Source organism: Patagioenas fasciata, chromosome 2, assembly GCF_037038585.1.
Source record: "Patagioenas fasciata isolate bPatFas1 chromosome 2, bPatFas1.hap1, whole genome shotgun sequence".
Lineage (NCBI taxonomy): Eukaryota > Metazoa > Chordata > Aves > Columbiformes > Columbidae > Patagioenas > Patagioenas fasciata.
Genome location: NC_092521.1, coordinates 110830053 through 110850817, shown reverse-complemented (window position 1 = coordinate 110850817; position 20765 = coordinate 110830053). Strand labels below are relative to the sequence as shown.

General features: G+C 44.0%; 1 protein-coding gene across 2 annotated transcripts in view; it reads right to left on the bottom strand.

Moving 5' to 3' along the window:
* COA1 (cytochrome c oxidase assembly factor 1) overlaps positions 1-20765 on the bottom strand; it is a 54581-nt gene that overhangs the window by 1996 nt on the left and 31820 nt on the right. For both annotated transcript variants that reach the window (XM_065832782.2, XM_065832781.2), the window contains 3 exons: positions 6432-6535; positions 2907-3058; positions 904-980 (listed from right to left, as the gene is read on the bottom strand). In XM_065832782.2, coding sequence (XP_065688854.1) covers positions 904-980; positions 2907-3058; positions 6432-6525 — 323 coding nt within the window. In that variant the 5' untranslated portion in view covers positions 6526-6535. The remainder of the gene's footprint in view (positions 1-903; positions 981-2906; positions 3059-6431; positions 6536-20765) is intronic.

Here is a 20765-nt window from a genome sequence, read left to right as displayed (position 1 = left end):
CTTCCTCCCATTGTTTTACACCTTACTTCCCACAGTTATTCAGAAGAGAAATACAGTAAGTTGTGTTCATCTAATTATGAAAAGAAAACATTACCATATGGCTGGTGACAGCTGAGTAAAAATGTTGTAGCTTTGGATTTTTAAATAGAGTTAACAGAAGTGCCTAACAGACTCCAAGAACAAGTACATGTGAAGAGGTTTGCGTCTGATAAAATTTCCTCTTTTGCAACAGAAAATGGACTTTGAATTCATGTCATAATTTTTGCCTGGTTCTAGAAATTGGTTTACCGTTGACAGGGGAGGTTTTCAGGCTGCAGTGCTACAAAAATGTGAAGTTGCTACTATACAATGTGGAATCAGAGCATCCTTCTGCTATAATGTATCTGTTCTAGCACTTTTTTTAACTATAAGGACTGTATCTATCAGGTAGCTTGAAAAAAAAAAAAGTCTTGCATTGATTTTTAGTTCACCTTGATAGGTTCTGATTGAATGTGTAATTCCCCTACTGCAACACCTAATATTAGCCTGGAGTTCGGACTGCTGTGCAACAGCTTCTGCACCTCCGCGGGGAGGAGAGCTGGGAGGGGGCAATGCATTACGTTGGCTCACAGTATTTATAGGTATACTGAGCAACAGTTTGCTGAACAATGCATTTTACACAACAAATGGCTCATGTTGCTCTGCTATTTGTATTCATAGGGATGAAGTCAATATATTTCTCAACTAATGTATATTTTTGTCATAACGATGGTAACAACCTTTCACAAGACCTTCAAACATTACTTTCTGCTTCCTTTGTGTGCACAATCTCAGCAACATGGATGACTAAAGCTCTGCTCTTTTCTCCTACCACTTTTCTTCTTGCGTCTATTTGTTTCTCCCGGCACCTTCCCCAGTACCCACCATTGACGGGAGTGGTCCATCTCCGAGTTAATGTAAAGGTATCCCGCTGATTTTGTTCCAGATACTGGTAACTTTATCTGCAAATGTGAAAGGATGTTAAAGATTCAGTGAAACATATTACGAAATGGACATTTACTCCTTCTACAGTCAAAGATGTAACACCTTTTTAACTTTTTCTTTTTTTTTTTTACTGTATTGTAGAGTTTCACTAAGCTTTAGCTTTTCTAATGGCTAATGTGTGCATGGCTATACAGGTATGTCTGTTCTGCCATACATTAATCTTTCTCTGTTGAAAGAATGTACTGTGTTACAGCTGCAACCCCCAGGGAAAACCACTCGCTCTCTGAAATATTTATGAGCAAACACCTTTCCTTACCGGAATGCATGGTGATCCAGAGGTGACCTGCACTGTGTTAGAGCTTCCCATAACCATAACATAGGTTTAAATCCTCTATGGATCAGTCCCTTAACACACATGGAGGCAATAAGAGATGTTCAATGATTTTTCTCAGTGTCACAAATCCTACCACTCATTTCAAGAAAGTTAGGAGCTGTAGCGGTGACCACAGCTCACTGCACTTAGTATAATGTTTGAATAAAATAAATGTGTTTCAGGGGTAGCGTTTGCTGGTATTGCAATCATGAAGAGAAAATGTCAGGGGTTCTCCAACAGCCCCAGGAGCTGGGAATGTTGTGGAGTTAGTAAACTGATCTATGACATGATTAGTGATGATTAACCAGCTTATTTCATGAGAATATGAATGCTCAGGAGCATGAAAAAGTGGAGAAGAAAGTTGGTGGTTTGTGTCTTGGGTGAGGTCGGTAGAAGCCAGGATTTGACTTCACCCTGAGTCACCCAAGCGACCAGCATTCTTAAGCAGTGACACAGGAAAACATCACTGGGACAGGTTCTCTTCTTCTTTTCAATCAGCATAAGAGGTTGTGTGGGGGTTTTTTGCACATTTTTGGCCTTAGATATGTTTGCTGGTAAAATCTCTAAAACCTGGGAAACTTGGAAATGTTTTGGGCCAGAGCATTACATGGGTGAATCCTCTCTGCAGTGGGATGGAACGTGGAATTTTGTGAGCTGGTTAAGGGTGTTTTTTGTTTGTTTTTCTCTTCTTGCCCTGACAGCCCCTCTCATTCACTGTACCATCTACCCCATTCCTTAATGCCCTTGCTTGGTCTCCAGGACTCAAAACTACCCACCAGGAGGAACAAAAATGATTCAAATGTGATGAGATGCCCCAGTAAGGGACGTGCACAAGTCACTAGGCATATTTTGCATTACCAGCAAAACCAGGGAAAGGCAGCCAGTCCTGATTTAATGGGAAAAAACACTGATGGGATGTCCTTTTTGGGCAGCAACCCCGACTGGAAGTGGACTTGTGTTTGTGAGCTTTGCTTTGGCCCAGCCCTGGGCTGATGCAAGGCAGCCTTGTGCAACTCTTCAGCACCCAGCACAGCATTCTTCAGTTACTACGTAACCCACGCACTCAGTCCCACGCCAGGCAGCCGTCCTCCATGGCACAGAATTACAGGTGATTTTTAGAAACCACATCATTTGTGCTGTACCGTGGCATAGTTCATAAGCAGCTATAAAACTCTGTTCTGAACAAAGCTTTAAAAACTAGTCTGGAATGTATCTAGGGAGATGAAGGAGGCAGCTGCTACTTTAAAGTCGGATCTGATATGTTTCTGAAAACTATTTTGTGACTTACAGTAGCAGGAAGGGGACTGACTGGCTTGGGAGGTCCCTTGGGCATTCTGTGATGTGCCCATATAGTACAACATGAAGATGCTGCTCTTGCTGTATCTAGTCCCTCACATGAGTGGAGATTTATTCTCTGGAAATCTGTTTCTCTTCCCAATCAACTGGCATCACATTTTATTGCCTTCCAGTGCACCCAAGTGACTCGTGACCTGCTGGAGATCCCCTAGCTGACCTCTCATCAACTGATGCCTTGGGAAGCCACTCTGTAACACCACCTCCCCAGCGTTACCTGTGCTCTTTCTGTGTCCACACGATTACTCCCATCTGTCAGTCGGATGTTGTGAACCTTAAGAGGTGGGGCACCCAGGGCTTCCAAGGCATCGGGATTGCTGTTCAGTTGCTCCAAGGCCTGCTGGTAATACTGGGTCCGGGCAAAACTTTCTAGGTGAGAGAAACAGGATGGTGAGGAGACTATCCACTTAAAATCAAAACATAAGTTGTTTTTTGGTGGTTTTTTTTTTTTTAAAAAAAAAGACATTTCCTCCAGACTACCACACCCTCCCTGAGAAACAGTCCAAAACTACTAATTAGGAGAAATCTGTTTAAAGGAGGAAACACATCAGAGAAGCAGTGCTGAACTGTAATGTTATTCAGCTAATTTAAGTAAAGAGGGCTCTGAATATAGGCTGCTCCATACTGCTATACAGTTCAGCTTATGGCTGCCTCCCTGCTTTTCATACATTTGTATGTCATCTAAAAGGAACAAAAAAAAGCGTACAAACGAATAACTGAAAATGTTCTGAAGGTAACTAATTTCTTTTTTAAACAAGGTACAGAAAATACTTCAACAATGGAGAATATTTCACAGACACTGGTGTGAGACAGGAACAGCTGCTGCTGCTGTGAAACTCTTGCTGTGGTCTTGATACAGCTTTTCAAGTGGCAGCCATGAAGCTGCAGCTCTACTGACGGATGCATTGAAAGGGAGACACAAAGAATGGCCATTAGAGTTAATGGTCAAGCAGCAACAATAGCACAGTAGTCTGGACGCTGTACTGTTGGCATATGGAGGACAATTGCGGTAAATCGTTATTTATCAATGTCTGGTTGCCATGTATAGCTGGGAAATGCTGTGCAGTGGTCACCAATGGACAATGCAGAGCTGTGAGGCTGGAAACATGCCGACCCTCCATATGGGGGCAGAGATTTGCTTATAAACAGCTGTAAGGCTTGTCTGTTGGGACTTCTAGGTATGCTTCACACCAGCCTCACTTCACTCAAGAAGGGCAGAGTTAAGCCAGGAGTATGCACATGTGAAAATTCCACTCTGGCAACTTGGTTCTCGCCTTCCAAAGAGTTTAAAACAAGGTGTAAGGTTCGTTTCCTGGCCTCTTGCCTGTTGGTATTACTCTTGGAGCGTGAGGCAGAAGTATGCTGCCCTCTCTCCCTCATTAGAGGCATCCCCTGTGAGCAGGCAGCACCCAGTTGGCACAGAAACAGCTTTGCAAGGCTGCAGTCTGTGCTGGTCCTCCCTGGACCCCTGGACCATCCTAAGGAGCTCCAGCAATAGGGGTGGCAGCACGCCAGCCCATTAGCGCCTACAGATCATGGCAAGCAGTCACCCCATGTTAAAAGTATGTTGTGCTTATCCTGCAGGTTGATGGGGAAATGGGTTCAAGTTTCCTGGTGCTGCTTCTCAGCTGTTTCTTGTTAGAATCTCCTATCACAGAATCACAGAATGTTAGGGATTGGAAGGGACCTAGAAAGATCATCCAGTTCAATCCCTCCACTGGAGCAGGAACACCTAGATGAGGTTACACAGGAAGGTGTCCAGGTGGGTTTTGAATGTCTCCAGAGAAGGAGACTCCACAACCTCCCTGGGCAGCCTGTTCCAATGTTCCATCACCCTCATCGTAAAGAAGTTTCTTCTCATATTTAAGTGGAACCTCCTGTGTTCCAGTTTGTGCCCACTGCCCCTTGTCCTATCATTGGTTGTCACTGAGAAGAGCCTGGCTCCATTTTCATGACACTCGCCCTCTACATATTTATAAACATTAATAAGGTCACCCCTCAGTTTCGTCTTGTCCAAGCTAAAGAGACCCAGCTCCCTCAGCCTTTCCTCATAAGGGAGATGCTCCACTCCCTTAATCATCTTTGTGGCTCTGCGCTGGACTGTCTCAAGCTTGAACTGAGGGGTCCAGAACTGGACACAATAAAATACATAAAATACCCAACCAGTCCATTTGTCCACACGTTTTCAGCAGGAGAGCTGAAAGGATGCTGGTCTTGGCCGGGGAGGCTGCTCCCTTGAGAAGGGTGTGGAAGTAAAGTGAGTGAGTAGAAACAGGATTACCCAAGTGTTTGTACAAGCTTTCGCAGACACCATGTGCATGCAAACTTCCCTTCAACCTGAAGCACACCTCTCCCCCTGCTCCCACCACTATGGAAGCCACTTGCTCCTCACAGGTCCCAGTATAGGCCAGGTATGTACACTGGGATAGCAGAAGGAACTGGGATAACCTTAGGTGTGGGCCAAGGGAGGAAGTGTCCCAGTGTGGCTCCCCTGTTTGCTGGAGGCTGCAGAAGGATGCATTCTGCAGCACAAAGCGTCCTTTCAACAGCCTGGTTGGCTTGTCACCAAGTTATCAGACAGCTACTTGGTGGCCACTGCTATTGCAACAGAGCAAGAAGTAGCCATCGTGTTGCACCACTTGATTACACAGCTAAGTGATGCGGGGAATGAGCCCTTTGACTTTCTATATAGTATGGAGGGTGACTTTCCCGCCCTCCCCCAGAGATTTCTAGATAACAATGCCAATGTTGAAGCTGAAAATTAAAAAATGCTAATGTCCTTGTTAAAGCCAGATTCTGTATTTTAAAGAGGATCATATATCTGTCATGTGCTCCAGAGCTTGAGGGTATGAGCTGCCTAAAATTAAAGCCTGCTTTCCAGCCTTGTCTGATTTGTTATTAATACGTGCAAAATGAAGAGGAGGTTTCAGAGCTTATCTGAGGGCTTGAGGAACAGGCTTGGTTACACTTTTCTGGCAGCATCCTCTGATATAAGGCTAGCTGAAAAGCAGTGTAATTTGATAGTACCAGCGAGTGAGAGGCATAGGGCCAAGAAGGCTATAGCACCCACCAAGAGAGAGGCAAAGCTTGTTTCTGGTCTCATGCCAAATATCTAGAAACAATTTTAGAAGAAAATAAACATATTTTTACTAATAATTTGGATTCTTGGCCAAAGACCTGTGGCAACTAGAGCTGTTTATAAACAGCAATGGCACCTGTTTAGCTTTTCTCTCCGTGTCCTCATCTTCTCAATGAACACCACTCTTATCTGCCCTTCATTCAGAAAAAAACTAATGTCTTAGCACTTCACAGGCATGTTGTGTTTAAGGGCCAGCACCACACAGAGATTTGCAGATAAAACCGCTAGACTTTAATACCCTCTCACAGATGGTCCTCTTTTCCTGCCCAGCTGTAAAATCTCAGTAAGAAACAAAACCTGCCTAAGCTTTCACTTTGCCCTCACCCTCAGGAAACCCCCCAGAAACTAGAGTTTCTCCTGACCACAGGAGCTTGATTCCTATTCAGTACCCACCTCTGGAAATGTGTGCAGCAGCACTTGGGAGAGCAGCAGCCCTGAGGCTGAACAAAGCAGAGCCCATGGAGGCAGAACCCAGAGGTTCAGCCACACTTCCCTTAACTTCATTTGCTTTTCACATCTTGCATGCTGCTATTTTCCCCACTACACAAAAGCAAATGAAAGGAGCAGAGGAGAAATAAGGTTGCTAACAGCACCAAGACTTACTTTGCATAAGATTATACATCACGATGCATCCCCCGCCACTGAACAGACCCATGAAAACAGCCATTTGCTTCAGTTTTCTTAGAGAAGCTGGCATTTTTTCCTCCCTGAAAACAAAAAGGGAAGACATTTGTTATAAAAGAAGAAAGCTAAAGGGTTACTTCCCCCCTTCTCGTCTTTCCTAAAAGCCCTTTCCAACCAGGCCTGAATGAAAGTGCAGGGCACAGGCATCGTGCTCTTGCTCACTGGGGCCCCACCATGCATCCAGAAGGAAGGGTGGTGAGAACAGAGCAAAATGGGGACCCAGCCGCGTTGAATATGTTTATTCAATTTCTTTTAGCGATGCCACCACTTTGCTAATTGCCGAGAAGAAAATGACCTCCTCAGTGTGGCCAGGGGCCAGTGCCGGGGCACATTGTCATGGGGGCTCGTGGTGCCTGCACGCTCGCTCACACACTGTGAGCATTCAGGCTCGGGGGGCCGGGGTTCTCTCTCAAGCAAACTCTTCTAAAGTAAACACGCTCGCAGCAGGGCTGGATTTGGCCTGGAGTGGTGAGGGACGGAGCCAAGCCAGCACTGTGCCAGCAAAGATAATGGAGCCAGGGTGTGGGTATTCTGTTGTCTTGGTTTTTTTCCCAAGCTATGGGTAAACAGGAAGGCTCTTGCAAGCCTATTTTTCTTCCTTCCTGCCCTCCCCCCAGCCCAAGCTTGCCCTTTTAATGAGTCACAATTTTGGCATCTGAATGAATGACCCAGCAGAATAAGAAACACCTCTGAGAAAGTCCATCTACTAAACACTTCCTATGGTTTTGGTAAGAGGGAGACCGTGTGGCCTGAAGAGCTCAAGCTAATGCTCCTGGCCACAGCAGCTTAGCAGGAGTCGAGCTGAGGTGTCAGTGGGGGAATAGCACATTTCTTGAGGCTGTGGCAGGGTGGGACTCGACGGAGCATCTGAGTATTGGTTTATGCTCTTGTTTCTCTTGCAGCTGGGATGGTAAGAGCAAGTGGTCTTGACAGCAATAAATATTAAAAAAAAAAAAAAAAAAAGATTAAAAACAGGAAAAGGCTGCCCTCTAATGTAGACATCTGAACATCTGAAACTGTATGTGATTTCTAATCCCAAAGGCTTCACACCCCATAGAACAGTTTGTGTTGGAAGAGACCTAAAGATCATCTAGTTGCAACCCTCCGTGCCATGGGCCAGAACACTTTCCACTAGAGCAGGCTGCTCAAAGCCCCATCCAACCTGGCCTTGAACACTTCCAGGGATGAGGCATCCACAGCTTCTCTGGGCAGCATGTTGCCTTTTAAAACGTCCCTCTCCAGCTTTCTTCAGGTACTGGAAGGCTGCTGTAAGTTCTCCCCAGAGCCTTCTCTTCTCCAAGCTGAAGAACCCCAACTCTCTCAGCCTGTCCTCACAGCAGAGCTGTTCCAGCTCTCTGATCATTTCTGTGGCCTCCTCTGGCCCCTTTCCAACGGGTCCATGTCTTTCCTGTGCTGAGGGCTCCAGAGTTGGATGAAGGACTCCAGGTGGGGTCTCACCAGAGTGGGGCAAAGGGATAGAATCACCTCCCTTGACCTGCTAGCCATGCTCCTTTTGATGCAACCCAGGAAACAATTGGCTTTCTGGGCTGCCAGCGCTCATTGTGGCCACAATGATATCACTTGAGGGTTACAGTTAGTGAGACCTGGTTAAACCAAGGCTCAAACCAGTTAAAGAAATGTGACCTGGGCTAAGCCGTTTGAGTCCTGTTGTGAAAACCACCTCTAGATCCCCTCAGGTACGCATTAGTCAGGCATTGCTCAGCTGACAACCACAGTTTAGAGAAGGGTGGAGAGGCAAATGTCAGGAGTCTTTCCCATCGTAGCTGGATCAGGTGACACGGGCAGCCTCCCTCCATTTGCCTCTCTGCTGACATGCCTGTGCATCGCCTCTTGCATCCTCTAGACCAAGGGAAACCGTGAATGCAACCCAGGTTGATTTTAAGAGCTCTTAATATCTACATTTATTGTTTAAATGACTTCAAATTTATGGATGGCTAGTAATGCTAGCAACTCAGAGAAGCACGTGTGCATTATGTCTATTTTATGCCTCAAAAAACCCCAAATTGTGCCATTAGTACAGTTAGTCACCATCTCTCCTTCCTGATCTGCTTCTCTGATGAGTTTTCTTCTTCACTTGCCCTGGGGAACTTGGGTGGTGTGAGAAGCTGTGGCAGAGGAAGTACAAGTGTGTTTTTACAGAGAAACAGCAGCAGTCATTTCACAAGGACAGGGAGAGCTTTCTGCTTGCTTGCTTGTGTTTGCAACTTTCCTTAAATTGCAATTTACAACATTATTTCCTGACACCCCTCCCCCCACACACCCCGAAACTGCAAAATCTGATTAATAAGATTTTCCTGTAAGATCCGTCTGGCCAGGAGGAGGATCTGACACCACCACATAACAGGAAGAAAACAAAAAAGGTGGTAAATCTGGAGAGCAGATCAGATACAACAGGCTGTGACCTGCAGTATTTGGTTTTGCCCTACTCAAAGTTGTGGCCAGGCAAAATTTGCTTTCTGTGATGAAATTCAGGGTAATTGAACACAAATGTCTGGGGGTGGAGGGGTGCTGCTGGCAGTTTGCTGAGTTAAAATGGGAAAATGTGGAGCTCTTGCACAAGTGAGGATGTTTTGACTGAGGCTCATGGGACGTGCCTAGCAAAGGACGGAAATCAGAGGCTCCACAACTCACTGTCAGTGGGTTTGAGGTTTGTTAGGTCTCACGGTCTGCTTGCACCCAGACAAAGGCGATGGAAAGTAAGAGGAGTTTTGTGCCCATCAGTCACATTCTTGCACATGCTCTCTTCACCCCCTTCACTCACAGCAACTCAGGGGCCGTGAGCACCCTGATGGTGCTGTGCCGAGACGGTGCCATCTGGCAAAGGAGCTTGGCAGCCAAGGAATGGTGATACTGCTAAGCACTGCAGCCCCATGCAGTGCTACTAATGTGCCACCCCTGCCTGCAGCTGTCGCCCGTTGCTGGTCCTGGTGAGGCAGGGACGTGAGGCTGAGGCGCACCCAAGCTGTACAACCCACACTGGCTCTGTGAAGGTCATCATTGCTGTAACAGGGAGAATGTAGCTGGTGCTTGCTTTCAGTAGCAGCGAGAGGCCTGCAGGATGGACCACCCCAGACCCAGGCTAGCCCTTGACACTCTCCTCACACTTACTTCTCGTCTGTTTCCCCAAGCCAGCCCTATGACAGCATATTGCAGAAAGAGGTTCAGAGCAAGCATCTCAAGACCTTGCAAACCTCCTCTTTGATGCCACAATTACCTGCTAGCTTCCACAAGCAAGGACAGAAGTGTCCTTGGAGCCCAGTGCAGCCCTCAGAGAGAAGCTGCTGCTCCCCTTCCTTGCCATCACAGTCCTTTGCAGTATGGATGTCCAGATATTGCATCCAAATCCTCGAGCATCCCTCAGCATGCAGCTGCTGATGACTTCTGGATGATGACACTGGAGATTAATGGTGTCACCTTGTAGAAGATGGAAACATAGTAACGAACTGTTGTTTGCGAGGGCTGGTGGCTAGGATTTCTGCGCTCTGGCCAACCGTGTTTGCTGCTACCATCTGCTGCTCTGCTGAAGTGCCATGGAGGTGACTCGCTAAGGAAGGGAAGCAGAGACATGCCGAGAGGAGTGCCTTCTGTCCTGAGCCTTTCTGAAAATTAATTAGAGCCTGCAAAGTGCAGAGACTATTAAAGGGAAGAACCAAACCCCACTGACTTCATTCAACACAAAGGGAGTAACTGTAAGACAATGCATTTAGGAGAATCTTACAGATACAGTGTGCAATTGCCTCCTAACGAGGGCAGCTCACACTGCTATCTGTGGTGGAAATCTCCCCTCAGAACCTGTTATACCACTAAAAAGTAAGCAAGTCAACTGGTGGAAAAACAGATTTCTTCACAGCCGGTAATTAAAAAAAGCACAATTTCCGAGCTATGCTGTTCTGAAAAAAAATATTTTTTTCTTCCCCTGTGCTATCTGCAGCAGTAAGAAAGATTAAGTAGAAATCAGCACACAAAAACACTGAGCCTACAGTTACTAAAGGAATCAGTCTCTAAAAAAAATACTAAAGACCAGAGATTTCTAATACGAGTGATGTTCATTTTGTGCCTTGCAAATAGTAAGATATGGTGGAGAAAGTAGTATTCAGGCTTGACTTTGAAACTAAGCAGGACTCAGGCAGTTAACAATGAGATTTAACAAACCTAGAGAGGTGGAAGACTCCCAGGGTCACATATGAAATGGTGGGTTACTGTAGCAATAAAGTCTGGATTTAATTAGACTTTGTTTTCTCCACAGAGGTCCTTCTAAAAATAGGCTGGGCTTAAGAGAGTCTCCCTTATTTCACCAAATCCAGATTTTTCTGTTTTGGTCTCTGAAATTTGTATAGGTCATTATTTTTACAGTGGTGGCAGAGGTCGATCTCAGGTATCCCCACCAAAGGCAGTTAGCGGTGATGCACGGGCATTTTCAGCAAGCCACATTTATTCATTCTGTCTGCCTAAGACTTGAGCGAGGGAGATGGGGGCTGCAGGTTCTTTGGGGAAGGCATTTCCTCCTACTTCTCCTCTTCATCCTCCTCCTACTGGCACTACCAAGCTCCACCAGCATGTCTGGCTTCTGGGTGCTAATCGCAGTCCAAACAGTAAACAATAATACAGTACTGAATTCAGAGAAGTGACTTGATCCATGAAAACTTGGTGAGATCACTGCTGGCTTTCTCACCGGGCCAAGACAACGTACTGCCGGGCCACCAACACAAGCAGCTGGGAGCCTTTAAACTTTGAGGTGTCGGCATGACATGCAATATATGTGTGGCAAAAGACTACTATTACATTAAATTCAAACTCATAAATAGGTCTGAACGTGTATCTGAGCATCTATCTTCAAGGCTGGAACTGTTGTCTGACCTTTCTGCAATGGAAGTCTCCCTTGGCCTGGTGGGGTTTGTGTTGGCCCCAGGTCCAGTTTTTCTGCAGGCCACCCAGGTAGTCATGGAAGTCACAGGAGATGAGGGTAACATCAGGCAAACCACAGACAAGCACAAGCACACACTTGTATTTCACATTCTTGCTCTCCTGCCCATCCATTGATCTTGTAAGATCCATAAGGCATCTGGGTGTGAGCCAATTCCTATACTAATAATATGCCAGGACAACAATTTAGAGACGGCTTCTTGACACTCACTGTCTACAAAATACCTTCATCATCGGTACTGTCACCAAAGACAGGACAGTACAGCACAAGTGTTTTGGCAGGATCATAATTTCAGCATGTCATTTTCCCCTTTTTCAGGTCTTAACATGCTATTTACCTAATTTCTGAGAATTAATAGCACAAATTGTGGTCCCTGCCAGTATGTTCAGAAATACCAAGCTTTTGTATGTCTGATATGCCTTCACCAATAGCTCAGCAACTTGCAGAAAATAAGTTTGCTTAATTCACAGTCAAACAAAAGTAGAAGTAGCGCCTTTTTTTTTTTTCCTCTCTCTCTTTTTTTTTCCTCAGTGATTCTTCTCCAGATGAACTGAAAAGGTACATTTTGGCATTTAGGGAGGTAAAACACCTTTAAAACCAGCTTTGAAATGGTCCCTTCAAGGGTCTCATGGATCAATTCCTAGACTTACCCTGGTTAAAATTCTTTTAAGGGACAACTCCAGGCAAGTCAGGAAACCATGATAAGTTTATTCTATGCCTTCACTGCTAACTAATTAAACAGGAAAGTGAAAGCAGACAATAGAGTGATTAAGAAGAACACTAAGCAGCCACCTTATTCTTGCATTGCATCTCTTGAGGCACACACAACAATGCAGGTGGCTTGTTCAGCTGGTACAAAATCTGACACGGTGCCTACAGATATTTTAGTTTCATTTCCTTTTCCTCCTCTCTTGAGTGCTGTCATTTGCACGTTTCTACGTATTTATATATCTTCGTACATCTTCTGTACCCACTGTCACAGTCTACTTCCCCATGTGCTCTTATGTTACAGGGTCTCATCCAGCAGGCTTGCTTGAACTGCATTTTTCTTCCTCCTGCCTGCCTACCTTCATCCTTCCAAATGCCCTCTTCCCCTGCAGACTATTGCACCACCCCAGTGCCAAGCAGACAGAAACAGTGGGGCCACTGTTCCCACTGTCCAAGGAGACTTCTTCTGCCATCCCTCAGTTTATCCCTCTGTGAAAGGGATTCTTTCTTCCTAACTGCAGATAACAAAGGCAGCTGCCTAAATCCTTTTTTGCTTTTCTCCCAAGCTGCAAAGATGCTACATCATAGCTCGTTCAGTCTTTTAGAAGGCCAGACTCAGATGCCAGCCAGTTCAACAACCCACTACAGACCATCATCCAAGACAACAGGAGCTGCCCATGCTTTGTACTTAAATACAAGTGATATCACAGGAAAGAGGCAGGACCAGGGCGTGTTACTGGAGAAGGAGGATAATTATACCCACAGTGTGACCCATTTTTGCTGTTATTGGAGCACAGCATTATAGGTTAATGCCTAATAATCTGTCATTAACATCCCTAATTGTATGTTTCTGTAATTGGACACCACGGAGTGGTGAGGAAGGTGTGAATTCACTTTTTGTGTTTTAGAGGTGAACTGCAAACAATTTAAGAGTAAGAATTCTTAAGTAGGGCAAATGAAAAACTTACATCCAAGGTACCGGAAGAAAAGATCAGTAGTGTTTATGGTTTTAACAGTGAGTGGTTTACCTGAGAAACCTATAGGACAGCTTCTTGGCTTCCCTGTCACTGGCAGGAAAGTCATGAACGCTGCAATCCAAGGTTCAAAAGAATTACTCCACACTCTACGCACACCTCCCCACCGCCTGCGTCACAGCCTGGCTTGCAAATGGGCACATTAAAACAAAAGAATCTCATAAAGAACGAGCTAATATAGTCCTTCGACAGTCTCATGCTGTCAGGATGAGAGGGAATAGCACTCTGTGCTTAGCAGGAGCTTAGCAGAAGTAGACTGTCAAGCCAGGGAAGTTTTCATAGCATGATGTGTATTTTCTCTATATAGTTTCCTATAATAGGTTCACCGAACCTGCACGGTAAATGATCAGTGGAGAGTATCAAACCGTTTCTCATGGAAAGATCAAAGAGCCTGCAATACCTGCATAGCAGTGGTAACTACTTAGCTCTCTTGCCAGTCTGCCGCCATTTATCTGTGTCCAGAACATTAGTTATGCCAAAGACACTGATAAATTCTCAGAGCCGAAACCAACAACCTACCTAGCTTTAAGTCACCTTATTAAATCCTGAGATGGGGAAAAAAGTCACGAAAAACAAGGAGTCTGCAATAACCTCCCTGGCAATCAGGTCACATTTACTGCAGATATCATTGGGCTAGGAACTATATGGGGCTACGTTAAAAGTTAGTACCTGTCTGGAAGTTTACAGTCTCCATCTACACTTCTGATAAGGTTTATGCCTGTCTGTAGTCTTACTACTGTCAGTAATACAATCCACATGCATGCATTAAATAGGCAAGAAGTAGATGGTGACCTAAAGAAAGAGAATGCCAGGGGAGGCAGTCACAGGAAAAAATGTTTAAGGCACAAACATGGTATGAATCATATGATGCTTATTCCCTTGTAAGGCATCTGCTTCCAGAAATGAGGAGGTAAAACATCTGTTCTACTCTGCCGTGATCAGCCCAGTTTACAGAGCCTTTAAAAATATCAGCAGAGATGGGAAGGTTTGCAGCCCTAAGGCGAAACATCTTGCTGACATAATGCCTTTTATTATATAGTAGTATACATACTTTCGGCACTTCACGAACACCTTGCTCTTATTCATACTTCCTACTGAAAACCAAAAATAAATAAAATGCTGCCCTAACCCCCTCCAGATTCTCAGATGTGGTAAGTTTATTTCAAGTGTCCATCTTTACACCCTCCTCAGAAGGTTCCCTCCCCCAGAAAATGCTGACCCTACCCTTCTTCTGAAAGTCAAGTCCCTTTGTAATACATCAGATCAACACTTAAAGCCTAAGGCTTTGAGGAAAACTGATTACTTTCGAACATCTTGGACACCTGGATTGTTTCCAGAAGTTGGTCCTTGCCTGTATGAGCAGAACTGGTTCAGTATCAGCTAAATCTGTTAACACAAATTAAGATCTGGGAAAAAATAACCTCAAAGACTCGTGACTTTTTAATAAGCATGGAACAACAAAACCAGCACAAGACCATCAGGGATTCTGACCTAGAAACATTCTACTCTCATAAAGACAAAAAGGGGAAGAAAAAGTTATGATGAGAACCATTTAAAAAAAAAAGAAAAGAAAAGAAAAGAAACTTTCATAATACTTGAATGTTTCCATTCAGACAGATCCAGCTTGTTAACTTGTGCACAGAGCTGTGCAAGACGGAGAAAGCAAAGAGGCAAAGGAAGTGGTGGAACCTGCCACACCATCTGCACGTATTGCATCTGGGGTCAGACCTTTAACTTGCTCTGAGGAGTCGCTACCAATTTATCCATCCATCCTTGGAAAAAGGAAAAGATGTGCTGGATGTTCACAAGACAGCTGGATGTGAATCAGCTTCTCTTCCAAAAATGAGTCAGGTCAGGAGGAATTCCAGAGAACAGCTGACTACAATCCATAGTTTCCTGCTGAGAGCATGTGTGGGAAAAGATTTGAGGGGAAAAAATATCTCTCTAATGCTTTAAATGATGTCTCTATTTCATTCATTAAATCTGAGGTCCTCCTATAGCTCCTGTTAGGAAAGACAGTATTTTTTTTCTTCTATTTCAGAGCTGTGGCAGAAAAACATGTTATGACTTCACAGGAAGCTCATGCCAGGTCAGACACTCGGTCTCCAGAGTCTGGGCTGTGCCCCTGCCCCATCCCCTCTCTCACCCTAAAACGTACCAGCCTAGACAGGTTCAGCACAACTCTGGGGCTGTTTCCTACAGTGAATGTACCTTTAGGGATACAGGGACAAGGTTTTCCTATGGAGCTACAGTGTAGGGCTTTGCCCAACAAGGAGGTGTGGCAGTCCAAGAGCTGGACAAAAGCACAAACCACACTTCTATGTACTGTTGAAGGGTGACATTTTTAAAAATCGGCAATACCTTTACAGAATCACTGTTTCCTAAAAGTGCTGGGATCTTTGAAAATTAGGCTGCTTTATGGCGTTTTCAAGACATACCCTCACTAGTGGCTTTCATACAGGGCTGCTAAGAACATGCATTATTTCCTCATAAACTTGTTGCTACTGTAATCTTCAAATAGGTGTTTGTGGGGTTTGTTGATCGAATGCTGGATTACCAAGAGCTAAAGACAAAGAAATCTGACAACTGTGGCATACATGAGATGCATTGTTGTGCTGTGATCCATTAGAAAAGGAAACAGGACCAGTTAGCGGGGAGTCACTGCTCCTTAATGATGCTGGCAGGGATCCATGCTCACAGAATTCTTAAATTGAAGGCTGCCGAGGAAAGACTTTGCTTTTGACCACAATACACACATTTTTCTGTGTGTTTGTTTTTTTTTTTTTTTCCATTGCATGCTACTGAGCTCTCTCTTCTGTGGGAACTAGAAAAAGTGATAAAGAGGTACCACAGCTTTTACACAGTGTACTCCTAGGGACCTCTGCTTAGATATAAAAAGTCCCTACTCGGTGTTACTTCCAATTTATCTGTGGTTTTTGCAGTTCATATGACACCAGAGCAGGCAAAGCAGAAGACAGTGCTTTCAGGTTTCATAAGCAGCTCAGGGACCAACTCACTGTATCACTGTGGCTAAAACCATAAACTTTGGGTGTCTCAATTCACATATGTAAAAATAAGTGACTAAATACTTCATGGTTACTATTTTTCTGGAATACAACAACATTTAATGTCTGCAAAATGCTCTTATAGCCTAAGATGTAATTTTACTCAGGTATGAAATTGCCTGGTACAGTTCACACATGTGAAGAGGTGTGACAGAGTGTTCCAGAAATTAAAAAAAAAAAAAAAAAAGGGTATTTTGCAGCCTGGCACAGAATGTGTTTCAGGACCAGCAGAATAATTACAACAGCCACAGTTGGCACTTATTGGCAATTAAAGAAGCTGTTAACAGGTCATTAATAATCTGTGACTACCTGCCTTATTAGTGTTCTTCTGTGACAGGCATGAGGGTGAGGGGGTGGAAGCAATTGGTCACACCTTCTTCTAAGTCACTGTAGAAGGCTGATATCCTTATTTTTCATCACTTTGTAATCTGCTTGTTTACTTCTCTCGTGGTGTCTCTTCCCACCACCTCATCTCTTGCTGCTATAGCTCTCACACCAAAAGACGGCAAGGATCTTGACCAAAGAAGCCAGCAGCTGCACCTGCAACAGCCAGCCCCAGGGGAAGGACAGCCCTCTCTGCAGGGTCCCAGCCTGGCAGCCATCTCCCTGCTGTTCACAGCAGCCTCTGAACACCTCTCCTGAGCCTGTGCTCCTACTTCTGAAGATTATTTTGTCTCCAAGGCATCCCTGTCCATTTACAACACACTGCGGTTCGTTCTCTGGTGTCTTTCTCCTTGCCTTTCGTGTGTAGGCAGATGGTTGAAGGAGGAGAGAAAAGCAACTTGTTTCCCTGCATCATCAGACAAACACATGCTCTCCAGAGCAGACAGATGCCTTAAAGTCAGATCCAGGGCATCAATTCATCCTTTGGGTTCAGCTGTACTGTATAAAGCATTTGCTGGCTTTGGTCTAATGCTTTTTGACATTGTCAGGCCCCCTTCAGTGAAGTACTGCCTTGTAACCAACTTGACAGCAAGTATTGTTCTACATTTATTAATACTGTACGTGTCATCTTCAAACTGACATGTTCCAAGGCCAGGCATCAGCTGTGCTCAACTCTGGCTTCAAAAAAAAAATATTTAGACAACAGCACAGACCTCCTGCTGCTAATAAGTAAATAAAAGCACGTCTTTACCATGCTGCTGCCATACCTTTTTACCCTTTCGATCTAAATTTTGCAATATTTTTTTCTTTCCTTAGGGTCTTAAAATTCGAAGTACACACCTCCCTGCACCATTCACTTTTTGGCTTCTTTAGGAAAGGGCTTTTTTTTTATTATTTTTTTCTTTCTCTCTCCCCACAGTCTTTCAATTTATTCCTTTCTCTCTCTTTTGGATGCAAGACTAAATTCCAGAAACTTGAATCTACATAAAAGTTAATTAACTTCAGGAACTGTTTTTCCTCTCTTTTTTTTTTTTTTACTGTAGTCACTGTTGTTTTCTATTATTTTTAAAATGTTCAGCTTAATGGGTTATGTTTACTTAGTCAATAAGCTGATGATGCCCGTGACAGGACCAGAAATGTTTGGTTAGCAGCAGGGAAGAAAAAAAAATCAATAACTCCAAGCATTTGGCAGCTTTGTGGGCAGGAAATCATTTGTATTCTCTGGTTTAAATCAATGACCTTCTTTTCTTTGCTGTTCCAACAGGAAATTATAAACTCTGTGAACACTATTTGCATAGTGCCTCCTGCAATACACTTGTATACGCCTGGGTAAAACAGTATGTTAACCCCAGCACTGCTTTTCTGAGGTCTCTGTTAGAGAAACCTGGGCACTCTAGCACAGAGCTTTTCAGCTGCGGGCACTTGTGTTTATTAAAAGTGGAAGCAGAACACAGCAAGATGTGAAAAGAGCTCCTTCTCCCCTTCCAACAGCACTATCAAAAGATGAAGACGTTATTATTTGATAATAGGATTGTCTATTGCAGAGTATGAAAAAGTGCCTTCTTTTTAACTTGGCAAGATGCTGTTTTTTCAACATGACAAACAGAAACTTGCTACTTCAACATTAAAGCTGAAATTGCACTTCTGTATCTTGCTTGTCAGGGTTGCCCTAATGTGCCAGGTATGGTTTGAAAGTACTGTACCTTTGCTTGAACTCAGCTTAGCATTATAGCGTTCATGTTTGTGAAAGTTTCGGCCTCCTCTACCATGTCCTTTTGCTAAATGCACTTAAGGTAGAAAACAAAATTGCCACCTTGTCTTGCCATGCTGATGGGAAGCCATTCCAGGAAGGTGAGAAAGGGCCGTGTTGAGCCTGGTGCTTAATTTGTCTTCTAACCTTTTCTGCTGCCCTCCACTACATTAAGTCCAGTTCACCTATTTCTTAGCATGTCAGAGAGCGGGCATTCAAGAAGACTAGATAGTCACAGGAGATGGAGGAGGTGTGTCATCCCTTTTCCTATGTTTCCCTCACCGTGATCACAGTGCAGCCCCAAAGTCTGGGATTCTTGTCTATGGTCGGAGCTAAGTGTTGCAGTTTGGGGCACCAGCAACCGCCACCGCAAAGCTCCTGGACCTAAGCACCTCTTGATGTGCTCATCTTCATCCTGTGCAGGAGAATGACATGGTAAATCAGTCTGAAAAACATAGTTATAACTCCAGAAACCACCGAGGCCTCAGTAGTCTGCACTGAAAATAAACGTCATTAAATTCAGGCATCCAGATTTTTCTGCTTTGCTTTTGCTCATGACAAGTCCTTTCACAGTAGTTCTCATCATCCCTCCTGTGCTCCCAGTGCCACTGGCACAAAGCTGTAGTCATCAGGTGATACTTAGAAGTATATTTATTAGTTATGTCACAGCTCTCCTTCCTTGAAAAAAAAGGACAGGAATGTTATTTGGAGTGACTGAAGTGGAAGTAATATGTAATTCTTGCACTCCTGGTTTTTTTTCTATTAATTTGCCAGATGTAAGGTTGCCCATCCTGACCCCAAAACCATTTAATTCCTTCCCCCTGCAAACTCTACATGCATGTTCGAAGTCCTTCCAGAGCTCCTGGCTGCTGGAGATCCTTTGCACTTCTAAAATTTGCTGTTCCTGACTGAAGGGAGCCACCAAGAAAATTAGGTGCCTGACTTTCTCACTGACAGGAAACCAAAGTGGCATCACAGTATCACAAAAGGGCTGAGATCAGAAGAGACCTCTGGATGTCACTTTGTCCAATCCTCCTGCTCAAATGGGGTCACCTGCAGCCAGTTGTCCAGGACCATGTCCAGACAGCTTTTGAGTATCTCCAAGGATGGGGACTCCAAATCCTCCCTGGGCAACCTGTGCCAGCACTTAGTCACCCTCACAGTAAAAAAGTGTTTCCTGATGTTCAGAAGGAACCTCCTGTGTTTCAGTGTGTGTCCATTGCCTCTGGTCTCACCAGTGGGCACTGCTGGAAAGAACTTGGCTCCCTCTTCTTCACACTCCCCCTTCAGGTATTTACATATATTAATGAGATCTCCCTTGAGCCTTCCCTGCTCTGAACAATCCCAGAAAGCAGAGTGCTAAATCAAAGGATGAATTGGGTAGCTATTGCTCAGTTGACTTTCTTCTCCTGGGTGAGTCAAAAGCAAATATGCTTTTCTGTCCCTGTTGCTTTTCCTCCTGTCTCCCTGCATACTTCTAAAATGTCATGCTGTCATCTTTCCCTGTTGAACACCACGTACCTGGAAACTTTCCATATCACAACAAGAAATGCTTTAATCCTGAGAGAGGTGCAAATAGACTGGCTCACACTAGAAATATGAACTGGTCTGGTTAGTTTTAGGCTTTGGACTGATTTGTAAGTGATTTATGATTACATATGAATAAAACATAACAGAAACTGTCGAGTGATAGTGGTGTACATACGAAGAAGAGAGCTGCTATTGCTACATGTGGGAACGTATGGGCCATAATCTAAGTCTTTGAGGTTGTGAAAGGTGTACTATGTGATTAATTCATTTAACTAACATATGACAAGCCATTTTCATAATGGAAAAAATTACTTGCCTAGATAATTTGTTTTTTAATGACATATGACAATTGTTACCCTCCCAAGGCTGTATATTTTCCACTATGCAGAAAACTGGTATGGAATTAAAAATGCTGATAGACTCAAAAACTGCATTTAAGTTCAAAACAAAAGTTTGTGGGTTGTCATTTTTTTAATATATATATTATACAAGCCGTGGTCTTTGAGGTTTTTGCTCAGAAGACAACTATGTGTTTCATGTAGCCTCTGTCTACAAAAAGGAAATATAATTATTTCTGGGGAAAAGAAACTAGATTACCTTGCAGGAAAAGAAGATATAGCGCTGCAGTGTTCAAGAGTACTCAGATGGACATTCAATTCAAGAACTCTGAACACTATTTACCAATTGGCTCTGTTCCTGCATTGCATCTAAATGTACCGTTGTATTTGTATTGAATAGAATGGGATTTGCTGAAGAGGCAAAAAGACTGACTCTCTTTTTTGAATTTTATAAAGGGTAATGATTTTGCTCACTTCATTAGAGTCATTCTTGATTTAT